This window comes from Malaya genurostris, chromosome 1 (assembly GCF_030247185.1).
Source record: "Malaya genurostris strain Urasoe2022 chromosome 1, Malgen_1.1, whole genome shotgun sequence".
Taxonomy (NCBI): Eukaryota; Metazoa; Arthropoda; class Insecta; order Diptera; family Culicidae; genus Malaya; species Malaya genurostris.
Genome location: NC_080570.1, coordinates 165941069 through 165953669, shown reverse-complemented (window position 1 = coordinate 165953669; position 12601 = coordinate 165941069). Strand labels below are relative to the sequence as shown.

The window sequence follows — 12601 nt, the reverse complement described above, 5'->3', positions numbered from 1 at the left end:
TATGAAATTGGGTAAGGTTAGTTTGTTTCAAACCAACATTTTTAAAGCATCGAATCTTAAGCGATCGAGTACCATTTCTTTTGGATACTTTATTTTTATTTCCGGGCATTTGAAAAATGGTGTTGAATTAAATATAATGCTCCATTCTGAAAACACCCTTCATTTTAGCATCATTGTGCCAATCGAAAATATTATACAAAATCGATTTTGTATGCATTTATTCGAAAGAAAAATAACAGCGATTAGCGGCCCTTACACGAGTCATTAAAAATGTCATTAATAAAAAATAATATCATTTTAATGAACGTGTAATGGTGCACTAATGACGAGATTTCAAACAAATTTGAAATACATCATCACTTAGTCATCATTTAAAATGACATTTTTAATGCTCGTGTAAGGGCCGCTATTAAAACTGTGCTTCAAATTGTGATTATTTCCTGGCATCCCTGATTTCAACGTCACTCACGCCATTTGACAACTATAGCAAATCTTGAATCAGTATAGAAAACTTTTTCCTCTTTTCGCGATTGTAGTTGGGTCTCCGAATTGTTTCAATATTTAGGTAATTACCATTGACGGTCGCTTGAGCATATTTGATGTTTATAATTAAGTGATATGTTTGTAATCAAGTGATAGTAGAAGAAAGTGAATAATCGTGGTGTAAGCAAGTACTAAAAATTGTAAGATTCATCCAACGAAATTGACCAGATCCGTTGGTTGGCGGCCATCACAATCGTTCAATCAGCGAACCTGATAATCTGCAACGTTGAAGCAGTGTGTTTCACTCGAAAAGACCAGTTTTAATTAAATGTTTAGTTATCTTGATTATTTTAAATATATGGACGTCAATCAATCAAAAAGTTACAATATGCAGAAACAATTTGTATTCACCTGCCAAATGCGAACCGTAAAATAATTTTAGGATTGTTAGTAGAGTTCAGTAGTGCCACAAATAATGTTAAAAATCTATTGTGAAGGTTTATTGTCGATTGCATATTGTCGAATGCACTAACAACCTTGAGCATAGCATAGGTATAGATTATTTTCATCGATTGCACTGAAACATTCTTGCTAGCAAAAACGAAATAATGATTCTATATTTGCATATTGATGCATCAATCTACTGATAGTCTGAGAATGTTATGGAATTAAAAAAATCTGTCAAGCGTTTCAAACACACGTACGGAAAAGAAAAATAAACTAGCGGAAGCACAATGATGGAATTACAGTGGCTTGCCAATAAAACATATTTCTGTTTCATTTTGATCCAGGAAACAAATATTTTATGGAAATGAAGTGAATTGCATAACATACAACAGAAGGGCCCTTTGCCTGTCGATTTATAATACTGATATCAAATGCATTGCTTGATTGAAGTTAATGTTATTTAGTTTCATTTGTCTGCCTTAATTGTCGTATGTAAGGCTGAAGATGAAGATAAAACATCGGGCCAGAATTAGGTCATTGCCTCTGGCTGCGTTTGTTTGGTTTTATTTATGCTATTTCATAACCAATTTAAACCAGTTCTGACCAGCATGTGTTGGTTGCATTAACGGAGTTGAACCTAAGCCGCCGCTAAGATATTATCGGTTTTAATTTTCTTTTCTTTCATTTATTCCAGCGCCACTATCCCACTATTGATACATTCTATGTACTTTAAATTGCTGTTGCTCGATTTGGTAAAGTTGTAATAGAATAATACTTTTTTCCATTCGAGACTTCCATTAGTTCCGAGTGTTTGAATTGTGCACAGTCAACAGGCCATGTTGAGTAAAGATGAGAATAGCATGAGATTAAATCTAAATTCACCGGATTTGACGATAGGATATGTCACTTATTCAATAAATTTATAATAAAATGTTATGTGACTTGTGATTGTTTGTGAAAAAAAAACATCAGCACTTCTAGCCCAAATGACTGATTTTATGAAATTGTTTAAATTGAAATCAATTAAAAGAAATTTCAAGGGGTTTTGCGGGGCGGATGTTGAATGCCAGCATAAAAGTCGATGATCGGGAATAAACTTGATCATCGTATACTGCGATATCATGCTGTTAGTAGATTCGGTTGGTTTGATTTGGGTTTAACTGAATGTTAAAGTGATGGCCATATGCATTAATGAAAAGATTGTTGTCACAGTCATCAGTAACAACGATTGTGTTCAAGAAGTTGCTGTATTCGATTAGATCTTTTTCGAGATAGTAAACTGGTGCGGCTTTCAATCTTTACTCGTTGAATGTGATCAGCTAGATACAATGAAGGAGCTAAGAATTCTAGGTAGACAAGCCATCGTAATAGAGATTAGTCCCAATAGGTCAATAGGTATGGAAAGAAGCCCATCCTTTGTATGCGTGTTGTTAATAATAGCAAGTAGACATTTCCACTCTCTCTATTCAATACGTTTCTATTGCGTGCCCTGATGGTTTCACTCGATCCCCTGATTTATAGTAAATTTGAAAAGATTTTACTTGAAGACTCGATAATATAGATCAATCAGAAGGATATAACTTCTGTGTAGCAAATATGATTCGAACATTATTAAATAACGTAGATTCGTTCGATTCGCTCTTCGCCGTTTACCTTGGACCAATCCTCATCAACTACCGACCTATGAAAGTCGCGGATTGCTAATCGGTCTAGACACACTGCAAGTAAGACGGGAGCTATCGCGTGCTTTAATGATAGCAGACGTTTTGAATGGTAGAATCGACTGCCCCACTTTGCTCCGTGAAATCAACATCTATGTTCGTCCTCGAGCTCTCCGCAATAACGCTTTTCTTCGACTTCCTTTACGCCGCACTAACTACGGGATAAACGGTGCGATTATCGGCTTACAACGGTCATTCAATCGAGTGTCATCTGAGTTCGACTTCAATCTTTCACGGCATAAAACAAGGACCAAATTCTTACATAGTATTAGAATTAATCATTAGGACCACATCGTGTCTGTTGATTTTACAATAAATAAATATTAGAGGTAGTGGTAAGAAACGCGGACAAAAGGAGCTCTCCACCAACATTGAACATTAAATCACAACTCGCTCATAATCTATACCAAATTGTTCATATTTATGGAAAAAGTGACTGTTTCGAGGAATTTTTACATTCTTTGCATTGTTACTTTAAACGACTAAATCAATTTTTGCAGTCGCGTGGAGCACTGTTAAACCTTCCATTTGAGTCTAAGTTTGTAAAAATCGGCACAGACATCTCTGAGAATTCGAAGTGAGTTCCGGTTCGGAATAATCGTCCACTTTTTTTGGTACTTCCGGAACTGAATGTTGCAAGAGTCGGTTTAGTTAACAATCAGTCAACAAGGTTTACAAACAGTGCTGCAGGTTTTTTACGTTACTGGCTTTAAGCAATGGTTTGGAATTTTGAACATTCTTCACCGTTCAATTCGAATTGTATTTTTAATCGCAATTTTGGGTACTGCCAGAATCGGTATATTCAAAATAAATGTGTGTAGAGTCTAACTAGATCAACAAATTAAAATATTTGACTTAGCAGGTTCGAAGATTACGTTTTTTTACATGATCACTCATTTTTTAAATTAAAATTTTTGTCCACATAATCATCTAACGCCCGAGTTGAAAATCATATAAAGTTAAGGAATTTTGTGTGGGATTTCAAAACACAGTCATTTTCGTGATATGTTATTTGCAATTAAGGTTGTATTAAATACATTTCAGCAATACGTCAACAAGTTGAACTAATTGACATGTCTGAATGAATTTGAATAAATTTTACAGTCAGATAGGCGTTACATTACGGCACATGCGTTATTTTTTAGTGTGAACTAACTCAAACAATCTAAATGAGTTTATTTTCCAAATCAACTCAAGTTCGTGTCAGTTACTATCCAGACGAGAAAAAATTGTTTCAATGAGACTGTTTAAATGCCAAGAGAAAGATATTATCACACAACTAGATGTTTTGAGAAGAGGTTTTTCGGTATTCCATCGCTCCAACAATGCGCACTAATATTTGCTATCGATGGTGTTTTTCGTTTTTTGAGGTAGTCCACGAAAACTATAACATGACAATCCCTGAGAATCCATTTTAGGACCTTTCGGCTCAATTTAACCTCTCTAGACCACTTAGAAGTATTACTTGCGTACTGACTTTAGTCCTTTGTCGGGAAATCATTCTGTTCTATGACGTATAATAATTGATCCAGGTAACGTCAACAGTTATCAACCGACACCAGAGGTCTAACCGAATCTTCATCAGCATAGGCAAACATGCTTCCGAAGTGTGCTCGCGTTCGTCTTTTTAGCCCTCAGCATTCATGTGCGGCCTCCCTCTGTCTCCCTCTACCTTTTACATCTGTAGAATCTTGCTTAAACTATGGTATTACCGCTCTATACTAATCTTTGCGTACTTCACTTTCCGGTTTTTCTTGATACCGATTGATTGATTCCGGAATAACAAGACACAAATCTCCAAATAACTAGGGAAACGTACCACTTGAGTCAATTAGTTCTGAACAGAGCGATTTGATTTCAAAGATGTTTTTTTCATAATCGACCATGTGAACAGTGATAACTTTCTAGAAAATTGTTCATACATTTCTCTAGTTTGTAGATCTGGTTGGAAATGTTAGAAAAAATCTCACTTCAGTTATACCAGTCCCAAGTTTGCGGTTCCGAAGGTGCCGGAAATAGTCATCCAACTCCTGAATTTCATCCGGATCCGACATCCGGCTCCGGAATAACAAAGTGATGAGTGCTTACACGGGCAAAGTTTTGATTTTAGAAATTAGTAAATGGAATCATGACTTACGGAAAAGAGTATATTTTCATGTTATAATAATACACCATTATTAAAATTTCTTGGATCATGAACCAATTGGACAAACTTCGCAGAAATTTAAGCGTTACGCAGTTAACAACATTGATGGGTATAACTTATGGCGTGTTTCTGCTACAATGATTAACTTGCAACAAAAATTCAGGTGTTATGTTTGTTTATGATATAAATAGCAAAACAGTGAAAAGTACTGCGAATTTATTTTAATCTGAATCATTTTAATTTATAATCCAAATATTGTGTGTTTACTTGCATCCATTATTCCGGTTTTGATTTAGTGTTAGAGTCCGGTTTTGATTTAGTTCCGGTTTTGATTTAGTGATTTAGTCAAACGAATTGCGTGAAAAAAACACGTGTGAACCGAATTTCATAAAATGAACTTTTGTCAAAACTCTGCAAATACCGCGGAGTATTTTTTATTTTATTTTTTTGAATAAGTCGTTTGCAGAATCATCTAATTTAAAATGTTCAGGTGAATCAATACAGCCTGTGTTGTTATATCTCTGAAACAAATTAATCAAAATGGTCGAACAAGGTAATGGAGTTCCAAATTTATAGTCGAATTTATTTTTCGGCTAGCTCTCGGAATATCCTAACAACAGCCAAACCAAATGAATAAGAATGCATTTAGATATATTCATACAAATTGTAACGTTGATGTTTGTCAAATGAAAGGCGTAGCTGTGCTTAGTCTTTTATGATGCCGATTCTCTGTTCATTATCTTTAAGTTGTCCATTCTCTGTTTGCCGATGAGTGAAAAAAAAAACACAATTTATTATAAAATGATTAGCCTCAGGATCAAGTAAACATTTTAACCTTTTATCCACACCCTATAGTGTTCAGGAACGAGAATTAACATAAAAGAATTTTGGATCCAGATTGGATTATTCTTGAAAGAATATGGGTTTGAAAATTAAAGAATGCATAATAGTGTTTACTTTGTTGAACCAAGTGATAGTATAGTAAAAAAAATTCTTTCTGATAACTAAATGTAGGAAAAGAGAAACTACTGCAATTGTAGCCTTTTACGACAAGGAAGCAGGAACCCAGTGGATCTACTTTTGGCTACAATTTTTTTGCCACCGGATTCCACACGTCCTCTTGGCTGGTCCTATCCGGAGAAAGATAATAGGACACTATCAATCTCCTATTGAACCCTAGATGTAGTAGATATTGTGTGCTCAATCTTTAGTTGAGCAAATAAAGCTAAAGATGATGCAAACTGCTAAATTAAAACACTATGAATGATTACAACACAACCACTTTTTTCAATCACAGTACGGAGATATTTTTCTCATTTCGATGTGAAACAGAGCTATTGTGTATCTGCAGAAACATTCCCCTGTTCCATTTCGATGATGAAACATTTAAAACAAGTCGGAAGAATGTCGTGTATTTAACGGGGTTCACCTTTTTCAGACTCGTCGATAGAATTTTGCATACGATAAGTTGAACGTCGTTCGATGGGCTGTCCGAGAACTATTATCGGGCGAAATAATAGCAAGAGAGATCGGGAGACAGTGCAAAGGCTGAAAGACTGCATCAGGCACGGAATTCGTTATGCAATAGAAAAAACAAACGACGTCGCAGGTTATCGTGATTTGTTGTAGGATAATTAATAATTTGTTGGTATCTTCAATAACACGATCAGCGCGCACTGTTGTGCCATTGGCTCCAGCGACACCCGACAGCTTTCTTTGAATTGTGGAGCTGTTTGTGTGGACTGAATTGATACCACCACACTAGACAGTGATCTAGAGCTTAGCGGTTGGTTGGTTGGTTGGTTGTTCTACTGAGACGTGCTCCACGAAAAGGAATAGAAGCAGTGTGCATTTCGCTGTCAGTGCAGTTCTAGCTCTAGTGCCCAGTCGTCATCAATCCGCCGTCGTCAAAATGAGTATGAGTAAGTCGAAGTCAAGTAATTCAATGTTGGATGAACTTTAACATTTAGCCGTGTTCTTCAGGTTCATACACCGAAAGCAGTTCCGAAGAGGATGATTTGTCGCCACGAGACAAAGTTCAACAGAATTCCAAGGGATTATCGGATTTCTGTGTCCGTAATATCAAGCAGCACTCGTTCGGCCGTCATGAGATAGAAATCGCAGAACAAGAGATGCCCGGAATCCTTGCTCTACGGAAGCAAGCTCTCGAGGATAAACCATTGAAAGGGGCCAATATTGTCGGCTGTACGCACATCAACGCGCAAACCGCTGTGCTTATCGAAACCCTCATATGTCTCGGGGCCAACGTTAGATGGGCTGCCTGTAATATTTACTCGACACAGGTAATTGCTCAATGATAGATAGAACAAGCGAGTTAGTTTCTTATCTGAATGAAAGTATGTATGATAAGAGTCCACCAGTTCAAAGTGTGGTATCATGTTCTAAATTAAGTGGTTCAATTTAGAAAATATTGATTACTTTGCGAAGTGATTTGTGTTTGCCTAATTAATCTATTCCAGAATGAGGTTGCTGCAGCATTGGCGGAAAGCGGGGTTCCCATATTTGCATGGCGGGGTGAAATTGAGGAGGACTTCTGGTGGTGCATTGATAAATGTGTCCATGCAGAAAACTGGCAACCGAATATGATTCTGGATGACGGAGGCGATGCCACCCATCTGATGTTGAAAAAGTACCCGGTCATGTTTAAGATGATCAAGGGAATTGTGGACGAAAGCGTCACTGGAGTGCATCGCTTATATCAGCTATCAAAGACAGGCAAACTTACCGTCCCGGCAATGAACGTCAAAGATGCGATCACCAAAACAAAATTTGATAGTTTATACAGTTGTAAGGAGTCGGTTATAGATAGGTAAGTATGACCCCGGGAGAAACCCACAGTTTTCTGAGTATTCAATTTCGTTGCAGTTTGAAACGTGCCACCGATATCATGATTGGGGGCAAGCAAGTAGTCTTGTGCGGGTACGGTGAGGTCGGCAAAGGATGTGCCCAAGCCCTAAAGGGGCTTGGTTGCATCGTATATGTTACTGAGATCGATCCGATCTGTGCTCTTCAAGCCTGCATGGATGGTTTCCGTGTAGTCAAGCTGAATGAGGTGATACGGACCGTTGACGTCGTGATCACGTGTACTGGCAATAAGAATGTGGTGACCCGTGAACACATGGATAAAATGAAAAATGGATGCATCGTGTGTAACATGGGCCATTCAAACACGGAAATCGACGTCAACAGTCTGCGAACTTCGGAACTGCAGTGGGAGAAAATGCGTTCCCAGGTCGATCACATCATTTGGCCTGGCCCAGACGGGAAGCGCATCATTTTGCTGGCAGAAGGACGTCTGGTTAATTTATCTTGCTCAAGTGTGTCGTCGTTCGTTGCCTCAATAACTGCGGCCACTCAGGCACTGGCACTAATCGAACTTTTCAATGCTCCACCCGGGCGATATAAGGCAGATGTCTACCTTTTGCCGAAAAAAATGGGTAAATCAAATGTTTTCAGTTTGTGGTAAGACTAATCTTATCAGCAAGCATCTATTTGCAGATGAGTACGTTGCAAGTCTGCACCTGCCGACACTGGATGCTCATCTGACGGAATTGAGCGACGAGCAGGCTCGTTACATGGGCCTAAACAAAGCTGGGCCATTCAAACCCAACTACTACAGGTATTAGTTGTTTGATACATCAGGTAGAAAACAGCAAGCATTTTATGAAACCCGTTGACAAGTGTTCGTATCACAACACTATAACTGTCACAGGTCGTTTTTTTTTATTTTCGAACACTAATAGCATACATAATGGGGAATATTGTTAATTTTAAATTAGTTGATCTATTGAAGATAGTGTCGTAGGATAATTTAGGTGCCGTAGACTATTAGAACGTATGAAAGATAAAAAACTAAGCAGCTGAAAATCGAAACGAAACTCTTCCGCTTCCACTGTTTATGAAGAGTCGAGAAAGGCACGGATTTATTATGCATTCTTCTTGTTGAAAGTTTTTTTTAATAACACATAATTTTCAAGAACAACTGACGCACTGCTGAACAGATTTCATTTGATGAGTCAATTAAAGTGATACGCTAATAGAACGGCTTTATCAACAATGACATCGCTTTTGAATTTGAAACGCCAGTAGTATGTAGCATAGCAGAATACCACTTAGATTGATAATTATTTACTTTCAAGAGTTTTGGTTGCTCGCAGCAAGGTAATATTTGATGAAAATTTCGATTATTTTGATATCGTTTATGGATGCACTTGTTTCCAGTAAGTATTTCACATCCTTCAATAGTTTCAATAACTAAATAAAATTCGGCATAACGAGCGGTTGATGCAAAATTTAGGAATATTTCGCCTATTTTTAGAGTTCCACTAATTACCTTGTTTTGGTGATAATTTCACAGCCCTGTTAGGAATATTCGAACATACGTAAAAATAATTTGCAACACAGAAAAAGATTTTTCACATGACTGGATTTATTTTGTTGACTGACTACACTAGTACATTGAACCCTTATCTTCCTCGTACAGAAAGTATATTGGGACCTTACCAAACTTTTCCCCCATGTCCACCCATTCAATGTGACGAATTAGGAAGCGAGCCGCTAACCCGTAGCCAAGCTGTGGAAGGCCCAGGTTGATCACTTTAATGAACTTGAAAAAGTTATTCTCTATGGTTAGGTCCTGCCAGGCTCGTTTTGTGCAATGATATTTCATATAGGGATAACATCCAGTTCGCAAAATGTGGTAATTGGTTCCCGAATCCAAGGTCCAGTTGAAGTGAGATCGTCCAAAATGGTCGTTCATAACATCACGGTACTAAACGAAGCATACATTAGTATTGTAGTTTTTTTTGCAGCTCTTATGTTCGACAGTCAAACCTTTATAAAGTAGGAAGTCCAGGGGGGTTCGTTGCATTGCTTCAAGTAGGTCGTAAGCACCTCCGATACCTTTGGCTTAGAATGATTTATAATTTTCAGAAAAGACATAATCTGAAAACAACAATGGTATATTGTAATCAAAGTTGGCTGCGACGAAATTAAATTTAAAAAAAAATAATCAGATCTAGTGAAAAGTGAATCGGTTTGACTTCAAGATTTACGATCGTTTATTGAACTTTTTTTCGTAACGATAATTTACATGTCACCTGATTTATAATTCTTCGAGGTGTATTATATTACTTTCGCTTCGATTAATTGATTCCATCATGTCTAACGATCGATTTCGCCAAATACAACGTCCAGTGTACCGATGATGGCCACAATGTCAGCTAGCATGTGGTGTTTTCCGATTTTATCGATAGCGGCCAGATGAGCAAAACCGGGTGCCTTTATCTTACAGCGGTATGGCTTGCTGGAACCATCCGAGACCAAGTAGATACCAAACTCTCCCTTCGGAGCTTCAATTGCAGTGTAGGTAGATCCGGGCGGAACTTGATAGCCTTGCGTGAACAACTTGAAATGATGAATTAATGCTTCCATAGAATTTTTCATTTCGGCACGAGTTGGTGGACACAGCTTAGCATCATCTGTTCTTATATCCCCAGCCGGCATCTGGTTTAAACATTGATCGATTATGCGTAATGATTGACGCATCTCCTCTAAGCGACAAAGATAACGATCGTAACAATCTCCCTTTGTACCGATCGGTACGTCAAATTCCACCAGATCGTAGGCATCGTATGGTTGCGCCTTGCGAAGATCCCACTTAATACCGGATCCGCGTAGCATAACACCACTGAATCCGTAATTTAAAGCATCTTCCGCTGTTACAATGCCAATGTCCTGAGTACGCTGTACCCAAATGCGATTGGTGGTAAGAACATCTTCCGTTTCATCCAAACGTTCAGCAAACTTAGAGCAAAATTCGTATATATCATCCAGCAGACCAAGCGGTATATCCAGTGAAACACCACCAGGACGTACGTAAGCTGCATGCATACGTGCACCGGACACTCGTTCGTAGAACTCCATCAACTTTTCTCGCTCTTCGAACAGCCAGAAGAAAGGTGTCATTGCTCCTACATCAAGACCATGAGTTCCAATAGCCATGATATGATTCAGAATTCTAGTTATTTCCGCAAACAGTACACGAATATATTTGGCACGTAACGGTATATCAATGTTGAGCAGTTTTTCCACGGCCAAAGAGTAACACTGCTCGTTACACATCATAGAAACGTAATCCAACCTGTCGAAGTACGGCAAAGCTTGGGTATACGTTTTATATTCAATTAGTTTCTCGGTACCGCGATGCAACAGACCAATATGTGGATCAGCCCTCATTACGGTTTCACCATCCAGTTCCAGCACCAAGCGCAAAACTCCATGAGCAGCTGGATGTTGCGGACCAAAGTTTAATTTCACATTGCGGACCGTCTTTTCCACCGGAGCAATCTTGCTGTTCCATGGGGGAATTTTCCACTTGGATGTGACTTCATCCGGATACATTACGGCTGCATTGAACTGTTCGATGAATTCCTGGTCTGGATACCATTTGCCGGCGTTACGGCGCTGCTGAGAATTATATAAAGCACCACCGTTTTTCAGCAAACAACTGGTTATGTAAACATTTGATGCCGCCCGTTTCACCACCGAATTGAGGACCGAAAATGCCATTTCGCGATAAATATGCGAATATTTCAAATATATTAAAGACTGATGCACACAAAGAACACCGTTTAGCAATGAATTCAAAGGTAGGTAACAAACTATTCGTTATCTAGCGTTGCTGAAAATATTTTTCGCAAAGTTCGTACCAGGACATGAGCTGCCAAGGAAAAGTGACATTTGGCAAACATTTTTTTATTCGTTAGGCTGTTCCCAATGCTGTTTTATTTTATGTGGGCTGATCTATTTTAGATCTACGAATAAAACATGTCGATCGCAGTGCTGAGATCTAGTTCTATTTTTAAAGCAAAACTTTGAAACAGATGAGTTTGTTTCAAATGTAAAATTAAAAATTTGAAACACGAATCGAAAACTGTTTTAAATTTCTTGGGTGAGTGTGTGTGAAATAGGTGAAATATGACTACCTCAGAGAACTGACAGATGTCTTCCGCAAACATGTCTGAAATGTCAAAGCGTCGAAGCTGTAAATGTTTTGCACTGAATAATCCAGTTTAATTCAAAGGCACTCTAACTCACTATCACCCAGAAATTATTCTAGAAGTTCATTCATTTCGTTTGTGTGTTTCTTATTTGAAACATCACAATTAGCTGCCACAACACAAAGATAATTTCATTTCCATATGTTAACTTCGCCAGTTGACGTGGAATCCCAATGCTCAACGTCAGGTCGTTCAACTTTTAGTCTGATAAAAACATTTCATAATGCAAAACTCAAATTTGTTATTATCTTAATTGTGGTTCAGTGCTGATCATCAAATTTTCGGACCAATTTGTGATTCGTCCATTGATTACGAAACTTTCATCTCACCACTGCTACAAAGAGAGCTCAGACGAAAAAATTCAATTTGTTCTGTCCTATTGTTTGTGAAATCTGCATTGAATTTAGAAAATTTGTCTGAAATCTGTATTTTGTACGAACTTTGTATTCGCATGTAAAAATTTATACAATACAGATAAATCTGTAAAAATGACATCTCTGGTTATAATTCATTTTAACTGTGTTTTTTCGAGTTTTTCTTTCCTTTGAAAAATGCTACAAAACCAAACAATTTACACGATTTTCTTAATGAACCTAGAAATAAATACTTCTAAAGTACTCAGAAATTTAGTAAAAAATTATATAGAATTTGGTGAAGATTATAGGAAAATAAAAGTAAAAAAATTTCTTGTTAATCTCTTCTACCTATGTCTGATTAAAAAG

The 12601-nt window shown here is 37.6% G+C and overlaps 3 protein-coding genes across 4 annotated transcripts; 1 reads left to right on the top strand and 2 right to left on the bottom strand.

The window, feature by feature from the left end:
• The first annotated feature begins 449 nt into the window (after positions 1–449).
• LOC131426679 (adenosylhomocysteinase-like 1) lies at positions 450–9129 on the top strand. 2 transcript variants are annotated; one of them, XM_058589572.1, is made up of 6 exons: positions 450–565; positions 6236–6719; positions 6781–7100; positions 7278–7627; positions 7684–8255; positions 8317–9129. In XM_058589572.1, exons 2-6 carry the CDS (start codon positions 6710–6712, stop codon positions 8442–8444), a joined length of 1380 nt encoding a protein of 459 aa, XP_058445555.1. In that variant the 5' UTR covers positions 450–565; positions 6236–6709; the 3' UTR covers positions 8445–9129. The 2 variants fall into 2 exon arrangements, with proteins under 2 accessions (XP_058445555.1, XP_058445556.1); XM_058589573.1 differs by lacking the exon at positions 450–565 and adding an exon at positions 644–663.
• Positions 9130–9225: 96 nt separating this feature from the next.
• Positions 9226–11551, bottom strand: LOC131426680 (uncharacterized protein C15orf61). The gene is made up of 3 exons (XM_058589574.1): positions 11529–11551; positions 9652–9762; positions 9226–9589 (listed from the first exon to the last, which is right to left on the bottom strand). The coding sequence occupies exons 2-3, from the start codon at positions 9757–9759 to the stop codon at positions 9269–9271; spliced, it is 429 nt and encodes a 142-aa protein (XP_058445557.1). The 5' UTR covers positions 9760–9762; positions 11529–11551; the 3' UTR covers positions 9226–9268.
• Positions 9855–11559, bottom strand: LOC131426678 (NADH-ubiquinone oxidoreductase 49 kDa subunit). Its single transcript, XM_058589571.1, has one exon. It carries the CDS (start codon positions 11386–11388, stop codon positions 9982–9984), a length of 1407 nt encoding a protein of 468 aa, XP_058445554.1. The 5' UTR covers positions 11389–11559; the 3' UTR covers positions 9855–9981.
• Between the last annotated feature and the right edge of the window lie 1042 nt (positions 11560–12601).

Bases quoted from the DNA above. Each gene is read 5' to 3' on its own strand.
- LOC131426679 (XM_058589572.1), top strand. The intron at 7,101-7,277 runs GTAATTGCTCAA...AATCTATTCCAG, and splicing joins GTAATATTTACTCGACACAG to AATGAGGTTGCTGCAGCATT. The intron at 7,628-7,683 runs GTAAGTATGACC...ATTTCGTTGCAG, and splicing joins AAGGAGTCGGTTATAGATAG to TTTGAAACGTGCCACCGATA.
- LOC131426680 (XM_058589574.1), bottom strand. From the start codon at position 9,759: ATGTCTTTTCTGAAAATTATAAATCATTCTAAGCCAAAGGTATCGGAG. The intron at 9,590-9,651 runs GTTTGACTGTCG...TGCTTCGTTTAG, and splicing joins GGACTTCCTACTTTATAAAG to TACCGTGATGTTATGAACGA.
- LOC131426678 (XM_058589571.1), bottom strand. From the start codon at position 11,388: ATGGCATTTTCGGTCCTCAATTCGGTGGTGAAACGGGCGGCATCAAAT.